The sequence below is a fragment of the Oncorhynchus clarkii genome, chromosome 4 (genome assembly GCF_045791955.1).
Source record: "Oncorhynchus clarkii lewisi isolate Uvic-CL-2024 chromosome 4, UVic_Ocla_1.0, whole genome shotgun sequence".
Classification (NCBI taxonomy): domain Eukaryota; kingdom Metazoa; phylum Chordata; class Actinopteri; order Salmoniformes; family Salmonidae; genus Oncorhynchus; species Oncorhynchus clarkii.
In genome coordinates this window covers 38,933,340-38,955,564 of record NC_092150.1, presented here as the reverse complement: position 1 = coordinate 38,955,564, position 22,225 = coordinate 38,933,340, and the positions used below count along the sequence as shown (strand labels likewise).

Below are 22,225 nucleotides of genomic sequence, written 5' to 3'. Positions count from 1 at the left end.
CAAAGATAACTAAGGTCAGGGCGTGACAATAACAGCTAGTTTTCAGTTGTCCCCCCCACTCGGACCACTCTCAGACCTAGCTAAGTGGTTTAATTGAAAACAAATCATTGTTACCCAGAAATTATTTGATATTGAAATAAAAACACATTTATTTGATATTGAGCTAAGTTGCATTGGACCTTTTAAGGTAAAATATCTTGACAAATACCCATTTTTGCATTATTTTAGGTTAAAATAATAAATTATATGCCAATGACATTAGATAATAAATAATTAAAAAGTGAAATATCACTCAATATAAGATATTTAGGCTTGCTTACATTTCACGTTTTGCAGTGTATGGACCCTCATGCCCTCATGTAGGGAATAGGGTACCATTCTGGATGCAACTTGAGCCTCAGATGGTTGGCATAAATTAGTCTGTCTCAAATCTGGGGGTGGCATCATTGCCCAAAAGGATATGAAAAGGAATAGGCCTACCTGATTAAAAAAATTATTTAGAAAATGTGCCCACTTTTTTGCTGAGCACAAGAGTATTTTGGAAATATTCCTGCCATTTTAAAATGCTCCTTCGCTTGCTCGGGTCACATAACATTCATATCTATTAAGACCTCTATTTCCCTAAAATTATTTTGCTTTTGAGTTGATGGATAAATATGTAGCTGTTTATGCCGGATATCGAAGTTCAATCACTGGAAAATATATTTTCGGATAGGATAGACTTTAACGTCCCTGAGGGGAAAATGTTTCACATTATCATGGGATATGTGATTTAACATGTGCTTTTTAATTGGGATGTGTACTGCAGGTCCTGGCTTCTCAGGCAGAATCGTGGGCTGAGGTCCCTGAACCAGATGTATGTAGGGTGTACAACGTGCAGGTCCGCTGTATGCATATCAACAGGTCTGGGACCTGGAGTGACTGGAGCCACACTCTATACACCACCCCTCACAACAGCAGAGGTGTGTACAGTATGTCTCCGTCTCATCTATGTCATTGAAACTGCATTTATACAATTTAGTCTCATTAAAGAAAAAATATATATTCAGCAAGATAACACATGTATTGTACATAACAGTTTTGACAAAGTTGCTTTGACAAAACACATCAGCAATACACTTTTGAGGGGAATTAAGCTGCTGTCTTGAAAGTTCTCTTATAATTGCGCCAGCACACCACAACTATCAAGTCTGACCTACTGTGTATGAATAGCACATTAACTCTCACAACCACAATGGATGGGTCATTTCAAACCCGTCATTATCCATGGTTTGTTGTGTGGTATAAGCTCTTTCTGACCCTGATCTAGTGACCTTGCGTGGTGTCTGTCTAATCGCTGTTATTGAGTGCTACAGCCAGCACTTTAATATGAGCTTCTCTGATGTTTAGATCTGATAGAAAATGAAAGCCTCAGGACATAGGTACATAAACACACACACAAGCGTGCATGCTAGCATGCACATGCACAGAGCTGTAATATCTATGTTCTGTTCTCTCAGCTCCTGACCAGGGTCCTGATTTCTGGCGAGTGTTTCAGGAGGATCCAGCAAGGAACCAGACTAACGTCACTCTTCTCTTCAAGGTACAGTCCATAGCCTACAGAGAACACATTAAAGATTGCACAATATGTGGTTTAAACGTCAACATCAAATAGTTACATTAATTGAACAGGTGTGTGAAGTTGCCTCCTCTCCTTTCTACTACATTATTGTCCTTAGTTTAATCCAAAAAACCTATTCAGTTGGCTTCCCCAACACTTGTCTTGTTTTGTCTGATCAAATAGTATAAGATTGGATAATGATTCCTCATTAGAGTCTTTGATAGTCTCTAAACTCTTCCCCATAGCATTTCCCCATAGTGGAGCCAACCTACTGTGTGGAGGGCCTTGTAGTACAGCACCAGGCCTCTGGGGGCATTGTGACTGAGGAGCGGATAGGCCTGGTGTCCTCCTACCGCTTTGAGTGGCGAGAGGAGGTCCACTCTGTGACGGTCAAGGCTCAGAACAGCCAGGGATACTCCACTAGGAACATCAACATGACCCTGGAGAGACACCCAAAACGTAAGGGAATGTATTTGTATAGGGCTGAAGAATTGTTATACCCAATACACAGATTACTAGTCAGTCAATTAAGAGTTAGTAGTTGGAAACATATACAGTGGGGAGAACAAGTATTTGATACACTGCCGATTTTGCAGGTTTTCCTACTTACAAAGCATGTAGAGGTCTGTAATATTTATCATAGGTACACTTCAACTGTGAGATGGAATCTAAAACAAAAATCCAGAAAATCACATTGTATGATTTAAGTAATTAATTTGCATTTTATTGCATGACATAAGTATTTGATCACCTACCAACCAGTAAGAATTCCGGCTCTCACAGACCTGTTAGTTTTTCTTTAAGAATCCCTCCTGTTCTCCACTCATTACCTGTATTAACTGCACCTGTTTGAACTCGTTACCTGTATAAAAGACACCTGTCCACACACTCAGTCAAACAGACTCTAACCTCTCCACAATGGCCAAGACAAGAGAGCTGTGTAAGGACATCAGGGATATAATTGTAGACCTGCACAAGGCTGGGATGGGCTACAGGACAATAGGCAAGCAGCTTGGTGAGAAGGCAACAACTGTTGGCGCAATTATTAGAAAATGGAAGAAGTTCAAGATGACGGTCAATCACCTTCGGTCTGGGGCTCCATGCAAGATCTCACCTCGTGGGGCATCAATGATCATGAGGAAGGTGAGGGATCAGCCCAGAACTACATGGCAGGACCTGGTCAATGACCTGAAGAGAGCTGGGACCATAGTCTCAAAGAAAACCATTAGTAACACACTACGCCGTCATGGATTAAAATCCTACAGCGCACGCAAGGTCCCCCTGCTCATGCCAGCCCGTCTGACGTTTGCCAATGACCATCTGGATGATCCAGAGGAGGAATGGGAGATGGTCATGTGTTCTGATGAGACAAAAATAGAGCTTTTTGGTCTAAACTCCACTCGCCGTGTTTGGAGGAAGAAGAAGGATGAGTACAACCCCAAGAACACCATCCCAACCGTGAAGCATGGAGGTGGAAACATCATTCTTTGGGGATGCTTTTCTGCAAAGGGGACAGGACGACCTCACCATATTGAGGGGATGGATTGGGCCATGTATCGCAAGATCTTGGCCAACAACCTCCTTCCCTCAGTAAGGGCAATGAAGATGGGTCATGGCTGGGTCTTCCAGCATGACAACGACCCGAAACACATACAGCCAGGTCAACTAAGGAGTGGCTCCGTAAGAAGCATCTCAAGGTCCTGGAGTGGCCTAGCCAGTCTCCAGACCTGAACCCAATAGAAAATCTTTGGAGGGAGCTGAAGGTCCGTATTGCCCAGCGACAGCCCCGAAACCTGAAGGATCTGGAGAAGGTCTGTATGGAGGAGTGGGCCAAAATCCCTGCTGCAGTGTGTGCAAACCTGGTCAGGAACTACAGGAAAAGTATGATCTCTGTAATTGCAAACAAAGGTTTCTGTACCAAATATTAAGTTCTGCTTTTCTGATGTATCAAATACTTATGTCATGCAATAAAATGCAAATGTATTATTTAAAAATCATACAATGTGATTTTCTGGATTTTTGTTTTAGATTCCGTCTTTCACAGTTGAAGTGTACCTATGATAAAAATGACAGACCTCTACATGCTTTGTAAGTAGGAAAACCTGCAAAATCGGCAGTGTATCAAATACTTGTTCTCCCCACTGTATCTGAAAATACAATTTTCTTTGAAAATCTTTAAGAACTGGTTGTTTGTTTTCACGTTTATTTTTATTAGTTGGTGTTTTTGGTTCATGTCATGGACGTCAGTTGAAATGCTAGGTGTGCTGCCATTACAGTCATCAGGGAGACATAGCAGGCATGTTAATGTCAGTTAAAAGCCTGAGAGTGGACTAAAAGCCATTATATCTGGCTTGGGATGTCGTCTTCCGAGGTCTAATAGCTGTTATGGAATTGATTGTAAAATGGAGCTCTTCTCAGCACAGGTCTCTGTGACACACCGGGATGTTTGTGTTTTTTGTGTGTGTGTGTTCTCCTGTTATTCATATTTTCATTAATAGCTAATTCGTTGAGAGGAAACCATTAACTGTGATACAAGTAGTGCTGGTCCTATTAGGTTTTCTATTGAAGAAAAAAAAACAGACTATGAATGGGCCCAAAATAAAAAGCTGCTGATCAGTTTATTTTATAGTCAAGGACAGGACGTCGTCATTGTGCTAATTCCTTCGCATGTCAGAAGTAGCAGAAAACACACAGTAGTAGAAGAAGAGTAACAGAAAATGTTAGACACGGACAGAAAATATAAACATGTTATTATCTTTCTTTTTCCCTCTATCACTCTCCCTCCTTTTGCCTCTCTCCCTTCCCTCTTCCTCCCTCTCTCCAGGCCAGTGTGTGCGTTCGTTCTGTGTGTCCCGTGTGAACAGTAGTTGTGTGGTCCTGTCGTGGTCTCTGCAGCCCAACAGCAGTGTACCGTGTTCCCTGGTCGTAGAGTGGTCGGGTCAGAACCACGAGAACAGACAGGGTCAGACCACAGTGGGCAGGGAGAGGTGGACCAGGGTCCCCCCTACTGACCAAGTCTTCTACCTACATGGTACGTTCTCATGTCGCTCTTTCTCATTCCATAACAATAATGAGGCTATATACAGGGGGAACCAGTACCGAGTCGATGTGTGGGGGTACAGGTTAGTCGAGGTAATTTGTAAAGTAACTATGCATAGACAGTAAACAGCAGTATAAAAACGTATAAACAAAAAGGGGGGGATGGCAGGTAAATGTAAATAGTCCGGGTGGCCATTTGATTAATTGTTCAGCAATCTTATGACTTAGGGTTAGAAACTGTAAAGGAGCCTTTTGGACCTAGACTTGGCTCCGGTACCGATTGCAATGCGGTAGCAGAGAGTATAGTCTCTCACCCAACTTGGGTGACTGGAGTTTTTGAACATTTTTAGGGCCTTCCTCTGACACCGCCTAGTATATAGATCCTTCACAGCTGTCTTGGTGTGTTTGGACCATGTTTGGACCGTTGGTGATGTGGACACCAAGGAACTTGAAACTATCGACCCGCTCCACTACCTTCCCGTCGATGTTAATGGGGGCCTGTTCGGCCCTCCTTTTCCTATAGTGCACGATCAGCTCCTTTGTCTTGCTCACATTGAGGGAGAGGTTGTTGTCTTGGCACCACACTGCCAGGTCTCGGAACACCTCCCTATAGGCTGTCTCATTGTTGTCAGTGATTAGGCCTACCACTGCTCTGTCGTCAGAAAACTTAATGATGGTGTTGGAGTCGTGCTTGGCCACACAGTCATGGGTGAACAGGGAGTACAGGAGGGGCCTAAGCACGCACCCCTGAGGGGCCCCAGTGTTGAGGATCAGCGTGGCAGATGTGTTGTTGCATGATTCAGTGTTGCTTGCCTTGAAGCAAGCATAAAAGGCATTTATTTAATCTGGTAGGCTCACATCACTGGGCATCTCGCGGCTTAGCTTCCCTTTGTAGTCTGTAATATTTTTCAAGCCATGCCACATCCGACGAGCGTCAGAGCCAATGTAGAGCTGAGGCTCCTGTGTGGCGTAGCAGTCTAAGCCACTGCATCTCAGTGTTAGAGGCATCACTACAGACCCTGGTTTGATCCCGGGTCCCATAGGGTGGCTCATAATTGGCCCAGTGTCATTAGGGGAGGGTTTGGCTGGGGTAGGCCTTCATTGCAAAATAAGAATTTGTTCTTAATAACCTCTTAGAGCCATGTGAGACGCTATCGTCCCACCTAGGCAACAGGAAATGGAAGTGTGCAATGCCAAATGCTAATAGTATTCGATAAAACTCAAACTTTCATTAAAACACACATGCAGGGTACTGAATTAAAGCTACACTCGTTGTGAATCTAGCCAACATGTCAGATTTTTTAAATGCTTTTAGGCAAAAGCATGAGAAGCTATTATCTGATAGCATGCAACACCCCAAAATACCTGAAGGGGACGTAAACAAAAGAATTAGCGTAGCCGGCGCTACACAAAACGCAGAAATAAAATATAAAACATTCATTACCTTTGATGAGATTCTTTGTTGGCACTCCTATATGTTCCATAAACATCACAATTGGGTCTTTTTCCCGATTAAATCCGTCCATGTATGCCCAAAATATCCATTTATATAGGCTGTCTGATCCATCCAAAAGCTCCGTTCCAAAACGCAATGTCATTTTTAAAAATGATATAAGTTGCCTATATTCTTTGACAAAACACTTCAAACTACTTTTGTAACCCAACTTTGGGTATTTGTAAACGTTAATAATCGATCAAATTGATCACTAGGCGATCTGTATTCAATAGCAGCTACTCAAGAAAACGTTGTCCTTTCTCTCTCTTCCAAAAGTCTCTTCCTGTATACTGGACGAAAGGAAGGATCTACTTGTCATTACACAAAGGATTTTTGTCAATGAAAATGGCAGTATTGGCGACATCGTGTGGAAGTTGTAGGAACTGCAAGCTCACCGTTATATATTTTTGCTTGCAATAAACAATTCAGAGACTGGCGGATTAATACTTTTCTGTGGTTTTTGTGACCAGGTTTTTCTTGGGATTTCGCTTGCTGTTCACGTTCTGTTATAGTCACAGACATTATTTAACCAGTTTTAGAAACTTCAGGGTGTTTTCTATCCACACATACTAATCATATGCATATACTATATTCCTGGCATGAGTAGCAGGACGTTGAAATGTTGCGCGATTTTTATCAAAATGTTGAAATAATTCAGGGGAGCTCCATGGCTTCTGTTTGGGAAATGCACATACGGTCATTGTGGGGATGACGTCATTGATGCACTCATATATATACAGTGGGGCAAAAAAGTATTTAGTCAGCCACCAATTGTGCAAGTTCTCCCACTTAAAAAGATGAGAGGCCTGTAATTTTCACACTTCAACTATGACAGACAAAATGAGAAAAAAACCATAATTTGCAAATAAATTCATTCATATTTTTTTTCTAATTTTGTCTGTCATAGTTGAAGTGTACCTATGATGAAAATTACAGGCCTCTCTCATCTTTAAGTGGGAGAACTTGCACAATTGGTGGCTGACTAAATACTTTTTTGCCACATTGTATACACTCCTCAATGCCATTGGACGAATCCCAGAACATATTCCAGTCTGTGCTATCAAAACAGTCCTGGAGCGTATCATTCGTGTCATCTGACCACTTCCGTATCGAGCGAGTCACTGGTACTTCCTGCTTTAGTTTTTGCTTGTAAGCAGGAATCAGGGGGATATATTTATGGTCAGATTTGTCAAATGAAGGGTGAGGGAGAGCTTTCTCAGTGTGTGGAGTAAAGGTGGTCAAGAGTTTTTTCCCCCTTTGGTTGCACATGTGACACGCTGGTGGAAATAAGGTAAAACGGATTTAAGTTTGCCTGAATTAAAGTCCCCGTACACAAGGAGCGTCGCTTCTGGATGAGCATTTTCTGGTTTACTTATGGCCTTATACAGCTTGTTGAGTGCGGTCTTAGTGCCTGCATCGGTTTGTGGTGGTAAATATACGGCTACGAATAATATAGATAGTGTGGTCTACAGCTTATCATGAGGTAATCTACGTCCGGCAAGCAATACCTCGAGACTTCTTCAATATTAGACATCACGAATCAGCAGTTAATGACAAATAGGCTCACACCCACGCCCCTCGTCTTACGAGACGTAGCTGCTCTGTCCTGCCGATGCTGGTGTCGTCGTTCAGCCACGTCTCGGTAAAACATAAGATATTACAGTTTTTAATGTGCCGTTGGTAGGATAGTCTTAATCGTAGATCGTCCAGTTTGTTTTCCAATGTTTGCACGTTGGCCAATAATACGAAGGGAAGTGGTGGTTTACCTACCTGTTAGCGAATTCTTACAAGGTACCCAATCCTCCTCCCCCTTTTCTTCACGTTGGTGACGGGGATTTTGGCCTTGTCTTGACAAAGCAGTATATCTTTTGCGTTGGACTCATTAAAGAAAAAATGATTGTCCAGTTCGAGGTGAGTGATCTCTGTTCTGATGTCCAGAAGCTCTTTTCGGTCATAATAGACGGTAGAAGCAACATTATGTACAAAATTAGTTATAAACAATGCGAAAAAATGAACAAAATAGCACAGTTGGTTAGGAGCCGTAAAACGGCAGCCATCCGCTCCGGCGCCATTGTATTCTCTCTCTGGGTCTCCTTTTCTTTCGCAACACTCAGTTCCATTTAACATTTTCATTCTAAATGGATCTAGAATGGCCTAAATAAACCAACACAACCACTGCAGGACAATTGATATTGTCAAATGGAGGTGAATATTTCAGTCCACTTTGAGTTCCAGTTTGAGAGATTGTTGGCTGTGAATATCTGGCGCCCTCTAGTGACAGTACATATTCATGCTTCAGTCGGACTAATCTGAGCATCACTGTTCTCTGCCATTATTTTCCAGGTGATTTCTATGGCTCTGAGGAGTATGTGTTCATCTTGTATCCAGTGTTTACAGATGGAGAAGGAGAGCCAGTGTATACTAAAGGTAAGCTCTACTCTACCTCCAGGGATGAATACAACCAATACAATCCACCCTTGCACCAATATTTCTGAAGGCTACAAATGGTATTTTATTTGTAACGTACACGTGTTTAGCAGATGTTATTGTGGGCGTAGCAAAATGCTTGTGCTTCTAGCTCCAACAGTGCAGTAATATCTGCCTAGTGGTTAGAGTGTTGGGCCAGTAAACGAAAGGTTGCTGGATCAAATCCCTGAACTGACAAGGTAAAAATCTGTCGTTCTGCCCCTGAACTAGGCAGTTAACCCACTGTTCCCTGGTAGGCCGTCATTGAAAATAAGAATTTGTTCTTAACTGACTTGCCTAGTTAAAAATGTTTTTTAAATTGACCAGTATTCCATTATTAAAGTGGCCAGTGATTTCAAGTCTATGTATATTGGGCAGTAGGACATAAGTACATTATATGTACATTGCAGCGTATCCCTTAGGGATATATATTTATTGACGGTCCTCTGAATGTGATCCAATATGGATTGATTGATAGCCTTACCATGGTGTTGTCATGTCCTCCAGCCTTTAGGGGGGCCAACGCTGGGCCTGCTGCCTACATGCTGATGATGATCATCGCTTTCCTTGCCATTGTCCTCTTCGTCACCCTGGTCATATCCCAAAACCAGTAAGATTATATCTCATATAATTGATCAAACACTTTGTTTACTGCTCAATAGCAGTGGTGTATTCTGCTACATAAGGACATTACTTAATAATTATATAACAGATACTATGTGTAGTGGGTCTGTCACTAAGAAAGAGAGGACCTATGGTTTTGGCCTCTGGGTAGGTGGTGAAGACTAAAGTGGTCATTCTAGGTGGTGACTATTGATCTGAGGAATGTGTCAGACACACTGATTAGGAATGTAATTAGAGTCTACATGACATTTCAACAATAGAAAGAATGTCCTGAGGGTTCAATTACTGTCGTGATTGGCTGAATTTGTTCTGACGAAGAGGGAGACATGGAGAAAGGGGGTGTGAGAGGGGGGAGAGATAGGTGGATTGGAGACAGAGGCTCCCTGCCTTGTTGTTAACTCCTATTCTGTCTGAATCCCAGCATGAAGAAGTTCATGTGGAAGGATGTTCCCAACCCAAGCAATTGTTCCTGGGCCCAGGGGGTGGACTTCAGGAAGGTGAGATGGACAACAAACCCATTTACTCTTGAATATAATCATACTATCTCTAAATAGCAGAGACCATGAAAAACACACCACATTTACCAGAACACACTCTATATACAGATGTAGGATCTTAATTTGAGCTTGTTGTATACAACAGGAAAATAATACTGCAGCAACAGGAAATGTGGATTATAATTAATGGAGATTTTTGTAGGGGTTGATACATTTTTTCACAAGGAAAAATCAAGTCTGAAATGACGAACTTCAGAAGCCTTTAAAGTTCTCTTGCAACAGAGTGATCCAATTAAGATCACCTGTAGTGAAAGGGGGATACCTATTCAGTTGTATAACTGAATGCATACAACTGAAATGTGTCTTCCGAATTTAACCCAACCCCTCTGAATCAGAGAGTTTCTGTGGGCTGCCATAATCAAGATCCACTTCTTCGTGGCCCGGGGAACAGTGGGCTAACTGCCTTGCTCAGAACAACAGATCTTTGCCTTGTTAACTCGGGGATTCGATCCAGCAACCTTTTGGTTACTGGCCCACGCTCTAACCACTAGGCTACTTGTAGGGCTGCTATTTAGATCAACTATACTATAAACTACATGAACTCTATAGCTTACAGTTGGCAGGCCAGTTTACCTTGCTGTGTTCCTAACTCTACTGTTCTGTGGTCCTGTCCAGGCTGAGACTATGGAGCAGTTGTTCCGCCAACCAGAGGGCCTGCCAGCCTGGCCACCACTCCTCATCTCAGAGACTATCTCCCAGGCCACCATCGTAGAGAAGACTTGTCCCCCAGCCCCAGACAAGGACAGCATCCTGATCCCAGCCTCCACCCCATCCCTCTTGGACTTAGAGGTGCTTGAGGTCCCAGAGGAGGAGGAGACCCCCCAGCCCCTAGATCTCCCCAGGAGTGTGGAGAGCTCATCCCAGTCGACAGTGACCTATGCTATGGTCCTGCTCTCAGACGAACCCTGCCGGTGCTACAAGCAGAACGGCAGCCTCAGCCGCTCCAGCGACGAGGGCAACTACTCCGCCAACAACTCTGACATTTCCGGCTCCTTCCCCGGAGGCCTGTGGGAGCTGGAGAATTCCCATTCCCGAGCCGGAGAGTCGGACCTGGACCCACAGTGTTCATGCTCTTACAATTATGTGGAGGAGTTTTCTGAGACGTCGGAACAGGAGGATGAGGCCCTGGGAGGAGAGAGGGATGGGGGGATAGAGGATAAGGACCTGTATTACCTGGGAATGGGCTACCAGGAGGAGAGTGAGGAGGAGGAGGAGGAGAAGAGGGAGGAAAACACCGGGGCTATGCTGCTCAAAGAGGCGGTGGTTCTGCGGAGAAAGGGCTCATCCATTGAGTCCAACCCTCTACTTGGGTGTCGGGACTCTATGTTTAGTGAGTCCAGTGACGAGGCGGCGGTGGTAGGGATAGGGATGATTTCTGTCCCCCTCTACCTTCCCCAGTTCAGAACTGCTCCCTCCAGGCCACTCAAAGCACAGGGCAGCACCCCCAAGCTGTAAGACCTGGTAGTGCCTAATGTGTTGTTTTACTCTAATGCTGCTTAGTCCCTCCGGAGGGACAGCACTCAGGAGAGACAGACAATATTCCGTGGCCGGTGTTCAGCCACTGAACCTTGGCTGTGTCTTAGATGACACGCTATTCCCTATATAGTATAGTGCACTTAGATCCCTATGGGCCCTGGGCAAAAGTAGTGCACTTGTATCAGAAATTTAGAAAACAGGGACAAGGTGTCCGAGGGGGCTAGGCTTACTAGGTGCTAAGCCTCTGCCGACATCATAAGGAATAGGGTGCCATTTTATAAGCATGCTCCCTCCCTGTCTACAGTGGCACACTGCTGCTCTGCACCTTCAGTCCACAGAAGGCCAGCTCTATCATGTATCAGAGCTGAGGAGAGGAGACTCCTTTATCCAGTGCTGCACACTTTCAGGAACTATTATGCTGTGATGAAGGGAACGTCATTAAAAAAAAAGAGAAAGGGAAAAAAAGGCCTATTTTCTGAATAGGTCTATTTCCTTTCCGATGGCTGCTCTGAGCGCAACACAAGCACGTGATAGGATCTTGTCTCAAAGCAGCACTGAATAGTTTGACTGGTGGCGCACAAATGATGATCATCATGATGCTGGTGAATTTGGATGCTTTTGGAACATTTACCGTAACTGTTGTGGAGAATTGCCGTTCAGATCGGCACTTGCGCTGACTGAGCCCTCAAAAAATGAATGTCGCTTTTCTTCGTTGTTTGCACTGTATTTGAAACTGTGTTACGAAATGTAAAAAAATGTGCCATCTATTTTCATTGCGTGCCATTTGCTATTGAAAAAGCTATTGCTAGGTATACATTTGATGGAAGAATGTACATTTTGAAACCAATGAATAAAATGAAGACTATCCCTTGCTGTAGAAGGCAGAATGATATTTAATGTGTGTCGCGGTCCCTCGTCTATTTTTCGTGGTCAAAAGTAAATATGTATGGCCGCGACTGTCGACTTATTGAGAACGGGTGAACAAGTTGAAGGTTGTCCGCGCTGAGAAATATAAAATACAAAAGCATTTTCTCTTCCACCGTTACCAAGGCTATCGGTCACTCAGAGAGCAGAGGAGGTAAAGAAAACAGGTTAGGGTTGCAGATGGACAGTCCTAGGAGATCCAGGAGCTGCCATCCTGAACCATTATATTTGGTTGTATATTGACTTAGTCACATGTGGAATGATATAATAACACCATGTGATTGTTGCAGCCTGTAGGCTACTCACAGACCCAGGCTGTGCCTCGAACCTGCGGGAATGACATTACAGTGAGCAGCAGACATGGGTGAGGTGGCTGGGCTGTCACTCTTGTGTTTAGAAAGCCAGAGTTCAAGTGGAAGTGAAGGCCCTAGCGCCTGTAATACAATAACCCGGGCAGGGGGGGGGGGGGGGGGGGGGGGGTGTATTTCCTACACCGCGCACTAGTTTTGTAGTGCAATATGTAGGGAATAGGGTGCCATTTGGGATGCATATTGTGCTCCCTTTTCCGGAGTCTGCCAGGCCCAGAGGGTTGTGACTAATTCTCTGACACCTTCGCACTTTATTATTTCTATCATTCCCTCACCACATTTTTATAACCGGGGAAGCGGCCATGTTGTCGCCATATTGTTATTGGGTTCTACTAGCTGGGGCTCTGTTTGAGGGAAGATGGAAACATTTCAGATGACTATCTCCATAACACTTGCCTTGGATCAGGTATTCCCAAGGTACGCGCAATGCCGTCGGGGGTACGCCAAATTAAAATGTGGTTCACATGCAGACATTTAGAAACGAAACATGACAATTTGAAAAATAAGCCACAGGAGTTTTTGGAGCGAGAATAAAGACGACTTTCGAGTAGTAAGACGTGTATAAAAGCAACAGGTACCATTAATAATAAGGGTCTAGAAGTGTCTTATATGGTGAGCTACCGAGTGGCTAGGACAGGCAGGCCCATACTATTGTGGTGGACTTTATTCTTCCTGCTGCTGCGGATATGGCTGGGGGAAAAGGCAACCCCAAAAATATACAGACAATGTCTTCATCAAACAACACTGTTTTACGATGCATCAGTGACATGGCAGGGGATGTTTTTAAATAATTACTGCTTCGCATACAAGCCAGTGAATTATATGCCTCACAGCTGGATGAGTCAACAGACGTGGCGGGCCTGGCACAGCTCCTGGTATATGTCCATTACCTTTTATGGGGGGTCCATTAAGGAAGACATCCTCTTCTGCAAACCACTGGGAACCAGGACAACATGAGAGGATATTGTTAAAGTACTGGGCAGCTTTGTGACATCAAATGGACTTTGGTGGTCAAGATGTGTTGGTATCTGTACTGTTGGTGCAAAAGCCATGACAGGGAGACATAGTGGAGTGGTAATGCGTGTGCAAGCAGTTGCTCCCAACGCCACTTGGGTACACTGCAGCATCCACCGAGAGGCTCTTGCTGCCAAGGGAATGCCTGACAGCTTGAAAGAGGTTTTGGACACTACAGTGAAAATGGTTAACTTTGTTAAAGCAAGGCCCAAGCAAGGCACCTGAACTCTCGTGTATTTTCTGCATTATGCAATGATATGGGCAGCGACCATGTAACGCTTTTACAACATATGCTGGTTATCAAGGGGCAAAGTATTGACACGTTTTTTTAAATTGAGAGACGAGCTTAAAGTTTTATTTATGGACCATAATATTCACTTGTCTAACTGCTTGCATGATGACGAGTTTCTCACACGACTGGCCCATCTGGGTGATGTGACACTGATGCCTTTTGCAACCACTGTACCTATGTGAGAGTGGATTCTCGGTCCTCACTAGCATGAAAATGAAATACAAGCACAGACTGTGTGTGGAAAATTATTTAAGGTTGAGACTCTCTCCAATACAACCCAACATTGCAGAGTTATGTGCACCCTTTCAAGCACACTCTTCTCATTAACCTGTGGTGACTTATTCACAAGTTTTGATGAACTAAATAAAGAGCAAAATTATTGATTATTATTATATTATTATTTGTGCCCTGGTCCTAAAAGAGCTCTTTGTCACTTCCACGAGTCGGGTTGTGACGACAACTCACACTCATTCTTATGTTTAATAAATGTATGCCAAAAAAACAACATTTGAGAGTGCACTGACCCTGGTGTTAGAGGGGGTACGCAGCTGGAGGTTGAATGTTTGAAGGGGTACAGGACTATAAAAAGTTTGAGAACCACTACCTTAGATAAAGGATAAATAGAACTTTGGTTTTAGAAGTGGGGGAGACAATGTTGTTTTTTTATTTTATTTTATCCATTTGCCTTGTTTTGTATCACATTCCAATGATAAAACTGGGGGGGGGGGGGACAAAAAGCCATTTCTTAATGTGGGGGTACATGTCCACAGAGAAAGTTGCGGCCCTGAATAGAAAAATGTATAAAACGGACGGTGAGCTTGTGATGGAACCATGAGCCTTCTTTATTGACTGTGAGATAGAGGCAGAAAAGGATAGCATGGGGCAGAATTGACCATTCATGTAGAGTAGCTAGCTCCTTACTGTCCATTCACAAAGCTATCTCAAATCAAATTGTATTTGTAACATACACTGAATACAACCTTGAAATGCTTACTGATGAGCTTTGAAGGCACTCACTATGGTGTTAAACGCTGAGCTGTAGTCAAGGAACAGCATTCTCACGTAGGTGTCTCTTTTGTCCAGGTGGGAAAGGGCAGTGTGGAGTACAATAGAGATTGCGTCATCTGTGAATCTGTTGGGGCGGTATGCAAATTGGAGTGGGTCTAGTGTTTCTGGGATGATGGTGTTGATGTGAGCCATGACCAGCCTTTCAAAGCACTTCATGGCTACAGACTTGAGTACTACGAGTCGGTAGTCATTTAGGCAGGTTACCTTGCCATTCTTGGACAGAGGGACTATGGTGGTCTGCTTGAAACATGTTGGTATTACAAACTCGGTCAGGGATAGGTTGAAAATGTCAGTGAAAACACTTGCCAGTTGGTCAGTGCATGCTCTGAGTACACATCCTGGTAATCCGTCTGGCATGATCACACAGTCATCCGCAACAGCTAGTTCTCTCATGCACGCTTCAGTTTTGCTTACCTTGAAGCACGCATAGAAGTAATTTAGCTCATCTGGTAGGCCCATGTCACTGGGCAGCTCGCGGCTGGGTTTCCCTTTGTAGTTCGTAATAATTTGCAAGCCCTAAAATATCTGACGAGCGTTAGAGCCAGTGTAGTAGGATTCAATCTTAATCCTATATTGCCTGTTTGATAGTTCGTCTGAGGGCATAGCGGGATTTCTTATAAGCGTCCGGGTTAGAGTCCCGCTCCTTGAAAGCAGCAGCTCTACCCTTTAGCTCAGTGCGGATGTTGCCTGTAATCCATGGCTTCTGGTTGGGGTATGCACGTATGGTCACTGTGGGGATGAAGTTATTGATAAGCTGGTGACTGGTGTGGTACACTCCTCAATGACATTGGATGAATCCCTGAACATATTCTAGTCTGTGCTAGCAAAACAGTCCTGTAGCTTAGCATCTGCGTCATCTGACCACTTCTGTATTGAGCGAGTCATTGGTGCTTCCTGCTTTAGTTTTTGCTTGTAAGCAGTAGTCAGGAAGATAGTATTATGGTCAGATTTGCCAAATGGAGGGTGAGGGAGAGCTTTGTACGCATCTCTGTGTGAAGTAAAGGTGGTCTAGATTTTGTTTCCTCTGGTTGCACGTTACATTCTGGTAAATATTATGTAAAACGGATTTAAGTTTTCCTGCATTAAATTCACCGGCCACTAGGAACGCCTCCTCTGGATGAGCATTTTCTTGTTCGCTTATGGCGGAATTCAGCTCATTCAGTATGGTCTTAGTGTCAGAATCAGTTTGTGGTGGTAAATAGTCAGCTACAAAAAATAAGGATGAAAACTCTCTTGGTAAATAGGGTGGTCTACAGCTTATCATGAGGTACTCTACCTCAGGCGAGCAAAACCTTGAGACTTCTTTAATATTAGATTTCGCGCACCAGCTGTTATTGACAAATAGACACAGAACACCACCCCTCGTCTTATCCCTCGTCTTACCATGCATGCGGAAGAGAATAAGATCCCTGACGCTCTGTCTGAATGTTAACAGGTCTTCGTAGAGGTGGCATCACATGTTCAAAATTGGTGTGGCAAAATGTGTCTTTTCTGGGGCCTGGAGTTTTTCCTGATCTCATGACCTGGTCAGGTAAAAATATATACTGCCCTGGACATAGTGTAGTTTGTAAATGCATTGGGGTCATGCATGGCCCGATGGCACAGTCAATGACGTGGCACGCAACCATTGGTTGAGGCATGCAACGTCTGAGCAGGGGAACACAACCCTACAATATATCTAGTGGAGCTGCAAGCAAATGGTTTATCAAGCGACCACACAACTATCATGTTATTATCCATTCATGCAGTGATCAACAATCAACATAGATGAGAACATCTCTCAATAAATCGTTTTAATCAATAACTTGTTTAATTTTTCTATATTTTTCAAGGTGATGGATAGTAGTTTGCGATAGAGTCCTATCTCTTCCTCTCTTTCTCTCTTAGTAACAGAGCGACCATGGATGGATGAGATACTCACATTAAATCTCTTTCACACAGAACAAGAACAGATCATCGCTGAGAGGGAAGAGAAACGGTGAAGTCAGTTTGGCCTATGTAGCTTACAGAAACTCTGTACAGTGTCCCGCAACTCCCCTAAAATCCAATGGAGCCGCTTCACAGGTTAAATGTTGTAAAGTGCTTTAGGATCTTCCTGATAATGAGGAGAGTGGGGTAGTAGGGAAGACAGGGGTAGTCTCTCTGGGTGAAGTAAGTAAGACAGGCTGAGCTGAGCTGGGGAAGTAGTTTTAGAAATGCTAGCACGACTAAAAAGGTTTCTATGGAATGGGGTGCAGTCGTATTGCAAAAAAGAAAGGGTATCTCCCTTCTCTGTGTAGCTCAGTCGGTAGAGCATGGCGCTTGCAACACTACAGGCTGTGAGTTTGATTCCCATTGGGACCACCCATACGTAAAAATGTATGCATACATGACTGAGTTGCTTTGGATAAAAGTGTCTGCTAAATGGCATAGAGTGCATTCAGAAAGTATTCAGATCCCTTCACCTTTTCCACATTTATTCCTTATTCTAAAATTGATTAATTATATAAAAATCCTCATCAATCTAGACACAATACCCCATAGTGACAAAGTGAAAACAGGTTTTTAGATATTTTTGCAAATGTTTTACAAATAAAAAACAGATGCATTATTTAAATAAGTATTCAGACCCGTTGCTATGAGACTTGAAATTGAGCTCAGGTGCATCCTGTTTCCATTGATCATCCTTGAGATGTTTCTACAACTTGATTGGAGTCCACCTGTGGTAAATTCAATTGATTGGACATGATTTGGAAAGGCACACACCTGTCTATATAAGGTCCCACAGTGGACAGTGCATGTCAGAGTAAAAACCAAGCCATGAGGTCGAAGGAATTGTCCATAGAGCTCAGAGACAGGATTGTGTTGAGGCACAGATCTGGGGAAGGGTATCAAAACATTTCTGCAGCATTGAAGGTCCCCAAGAACATAGTGGCCTCCATCATTCTTAAATGGAAGAAGTTTGGAACCACTAAGACTCTTCATAGTGCTGGGCACCCAGCCAAACTGAGCAATTGGGAAGGGCCTTGGTCAGGGAGTTGACCAAGAACCCGATTGTCACTCTGCAAGTGCTCCAGAGTTTCTTTGTGGAGATGGGAGAACCTTCCAGAAGGACAACCATCTCTGCAGCACTCCACCAATCAGGCCTGTATGGTAGAGTGGCCAGATGGAAGCCAGTCCTCTGTAAAAGGCACATAGCAGCTCGCTTGGCGTTTGCCAAAATGCACCTAAAAGACTTTTAGACCATAAGAAAAAAGACTCTCTGGTCTGATGAAACCAAGATTGAACTCCTTGGCCCACAGGGTCATAAACTACTCTGCGCATGCACAAGCTCCAAGAACCATCTGTGAACTTTCTATTAGGTTCCAGAAACTAGCCATGGCATAGCACAAGTGTGAACTATGAATGTGCAGTGGTAGCATGTGCAAGAATTACAGGCTATACAATAACCATCTCTAAACTAACATACTATGCATAAATACTCATGCAATTTAGGCAATGCTGGCACAGACAATATAAACAACATGCAGATGTTGTATCTGAAATATACGCAAACATTAGCTGCATGTTACAAACAGTACTGTACGCGCAGTTATAAATGTTAGAAAGTAAATATAAGTGACTGAGCATTGCTAACAAAAAAAACCCCACAACAGTAAACCCACAACTCACTTTTTGGATGCACGCACAATCTTCCGATTAAACACTGAACTATGTTGGCAGCCAAACATGTGTCTTCATCTGCCAACAATGATAGCCACTCTGACCTAGAGTGGGAGGGGCCAGAGTCCAAATGTGCATGCAGGCACTCTGATTGGTGGAAACCAGGAGGCTGTGGTAGACACCTGAGAAGGGGAGAACTCCCCCTAACGGGACTGTGGGAAAAGTTTTTGGAACGGATTCTGATAGAGACATCACACTGGGCACAGACATCAGTTCGACGTGTATTTTTTCTTTGCATTTGGTTGAGTGGTCAACTAACGTGAATTCAACGTGAAATCACCAAAACATTTCACCTTGTCATTGGATTTAGGTTCAAAGTTGGATACAAAAAAAGACAACATTTACGTTGATGACTTTTTGCAAATCGAATCATTTTCCCACGTTTATTCAATGTGATCACAATGAATTATTTTGTTGAAATGATTTGGAAACGACGTTGATTCAACCAGTTTTTGCGCATTGGGATGAGGTTTGGACCATTGGTTTTTGTAGAGGGTTATCTACACAATTAACATATTATTTTTTACCTATTGGTCAAAATATGTATTTTTGATTGGACCCCCTACGTCTTAGTTTATCAACCTGCCATACTTTGTGTGTGTATGTTTGTGTGTATGCAGCGTGTGTGTGTTGTGCTAACTTCACCTCTCTGGAACAGATGGCGACTTAATCTTCTTCATCGTCCTCTCCTCTCCATCCAACTCCTATCAAAGAATTAAACATCTTTGCTGTTTGGGCCAGAGTTTTAAAACAGATTTCGTGACGCATCTGATTCTGGGAACTTGCAGAAACAGTGAATAAACTAGTTTTTGGGCCACATTGATTTAGCTTTAGAACTAAGTTTGCATTGTGAACCCCAAGGCATTTTTTTACTCAAATACTTCTAGCAAGTTGAACTCAGTCATTGAAAAGTCATTTTTACTTCAAATGTTTAGGTGGTACTGGCTCAACTAAACGAGAAGACACATCAACTAAATCTTTTACATTTATAATAACAAATGAACATTTTAGCCAGCATGCTCTACCGCAGGTCCATTTTTTGGAATTGTTTTTAATATCTGTGGGTTTATGTGAATTGCGTGATTGGTTGATTAATCTTATGCTACACAAAGATAAATAACATACATTTTTCTAAACTAATCCAATTATTAATTTCTTTTTTTGCATCCGTTACTGAAATGATTGTTCCAGTTTAAATGGCTTATGTAATCTCCTCACCCTGTTCCTAACTAACCCTGGCAGTCATTATGAAGGCAGGTTGCGGGTGAATAACAATTCCAACTGTTGGATATCCTAACGCTGGCTGGATTCCAATAGGAATTACACATCACTTTGCAAGCCAGTATAATGTGACTTGAAGGTAGGGTTACAAAATTCTGGTAAATTTCCAAGGTTTTCCAGAAATCTCAGTTGGAAGATTCCTGAATAACCTCCAACTAGGATATTTTTTGGGGGGGACAGTTGCTGGAATTTTGCAGCCCTACTTGCAGGCCTGATGTGGCCTGTACACCATGAGTTTCAGGCCACTGTATTAGGATCAAGCTAGGCCTCGAAATAAGGCCTTATGATGTAATGTATTGTCATAAAGAGTTTAATTATAATGATAATATTCACCTAGGAACTCACTTGGGGAAGGCCAAAGGACAAAACCTATATGAATTCAACATGTCCCTGTCACTAACAAATACAATCATGGGTGGTATTACTCTACACTTCACTCAATAAGACCAATTTACATTGGAGGCATGGCTTAGTGGGGGCGTTAGTCAACATATTCAAGCTGACAATCAAGTCTGGACCCCGTACAGGGTCACAGTGACTCTTATCAGTTTGAGTAAAGACCTCAAAATCACTTTCAGTAACTGCACTCAGATATATTAAGAGCAACGGGTTTCCTCAAAAGTATTGAGTAATGACAGACATTGTGGTTTACAATGTACAGTAGATTGCTCTTGAACCTCCATATGTGAGGTTCCATGTGTGTGTGTGTGCACGCGTTGGTGTTTGCGCATACATGCTTATGTGTATGTCTGTGTGTATGTACTTCACATACATGAGGGATGATCGAATGCAAGACAGGTCGTGTTTGGCTAACGGTTAGCTTCATTAAAGCGGATCACCTGTTCATTCATTAAGACTGTCGAGCTGGATGCAGTTAATATATATTGAACAGCAGTGGGTGAGAGTGAATGAACAGGCAGGGACAGCTAAACGGCTCAGTAATGACACCCACAGAGATGGCGATTACCTGGCTGTAGGGCTGAGAGGGAAATGGAGATGGGGAGAGGAGGGAGAAGAGCGATGGAGATAGGACAGGCATAGAGGTAAGAGGGGAAAGAGGGGGGAGAGAGAGAAGGATGGAGAAAGAGCATGGTTCTTATTTAGGTTTCTTCCTAGGTTCCTGCCTTTTCTAAGGATTTTTCCTGGCCACCGTGCTTCTACATCTGCATTGCTTCCTCTCAGGGGTTTTAGGCTCGGTTTCTGTATAAGCACATTGTGACAACTGCTGATGTACAAAAGGCTTCATGAATGCATTTGATTGATTGATAAAGTGACAGGAGAAGGTGAGTGAGAAAAGGAGGGAATGGGAGAAGATGAAATGGACATAGAGAGGAAAATAGAGAGGAGGTGATGCTGTGTGTGTGTGTGTGTGTGTGGGCGGGTGGGTGGGATGTTGGGAGGGGGGTGTGGGTGATGAGAAAGAGAGAGAGTGGGAGAGTAAGGGAGTGATACAGTGCCTTGCGAAAGTATTCGGCCCCCTTGAACTTTGCGACCTTTTGCCACATTTCAGGCTTCAAACAAAGATATAAAACTGTATTTTTTTGTGAAGAATCAACAACAAGTGGGACACAATCATGAAGTGGAACGACATTTATTGGATATTTCAAACTTTTTTAACAAATCAAAAACTGAAAAATTGGGCGTGCAAAATTATTCAGCCCCCTTAAGTTAATACTTTGTAGCGCCACCTTTTGCTGCGATTACAGCTGTAAGTCGCTTGGGGTATGTCTCTATCAGTTTTGCACATCGAGAGACTGACATTTTTTCCCATTCCTCCTTGCAAAACAGCTCGAGCTCAGTGAGGTTGGATGGAGAGCATTTGTGAACAGCAGTTTTCAGTTCTTTCCACAGATTCTCGATTGGATTCAGGTCTGGACTTTGACTTGGCCATTCTAACACCTGGATATGTTTATTTTTGAACCATTCCTTTGTATATTTTGCTTTATGTTTTGGATCATTGTCTTGTTGGAAGACAAATCTCCGTCCCAGTCTCAGGTCTTTTGCAGACTCCATCAGGTTTTCTTCCAGAATGGTCCTGTATTTGGCTCCATCCATCTTCCCATCAATTTTAACCATCTTCCCTGTCCCTGCTGAAGAAAAGCAGGCCCAAACCATGATGCTGCCACCACCATGTTTGACAGTGGGGATGGTGTGTTCAGCTGTGTTGCTTTTACGCCAAACATAACGTTTTGCATTGTTGCCAAAAAGTTCAATTTTGGTTTCATCTGACCAGAGCACCTTCTTCCACATGTTTGGTGTGTCTCCCAGGTGGCTTGTGGTAAACTTTAAACAACACTTTTTATGGATATCTTTAAGAAA

General features: G+C 43.2%; 1 protein-coding gene across 5 annotated transcripts in view; it reads left to right on the top strand.

Moving 5' to 3' along the window:
* LOC139406796 (leptin receptor-like) overlaps nucleotides 1-12,124 on the top strand; it is a 69,613-nt gene extending 57,489 nt beyond the window's left edge. For all 5 annotated transcript variants that reach the window (XM_071149836.1, XM_071149835.1, XM_071149837.1 and 2 more), the window contains 8 exons: nucleotides 809-962; nucleotides 1,500-1,582; nucleotides 1,846-2,059; nucleotides 4,425-4,631; nucleotides 8,478-8,561; nucleotides 9,108-9,210; nucleotides 9,646-9,721; nucleotides 10,397-12,124. In XM_071149836.1, the coding sequence (XP_071005937.1) occupies nucleotides 809-962; nucleotides 1,500-1,582; nucleotides 1,846-2,059; nucleotides 4,425-4,631; nucleotides 8,478-8,561; nucleotides 9,108-9,210; nucleotides 9,646-9,721; nucleotides 10,397-11,236 (1,761 nt within the window). In that variant the 3' untranslated portion in view covers nucleotides 11,237-12,124. The remainder of the gene's footprint in view (nucleotides 1-808; nucleotides 963-1,499; nucleotides 1,583-1,845; nucleotides 2,060-4,424; nucleotides 4,632-8,477; nucleotides 8,562-9,107; nucleotides 9,211-9,645; nucleotides 9,722-10,396) is intronic.
* The last annotated feature ends 10,101 nt before the right edge of the window (nucleotides 12,125-22,225 follow it).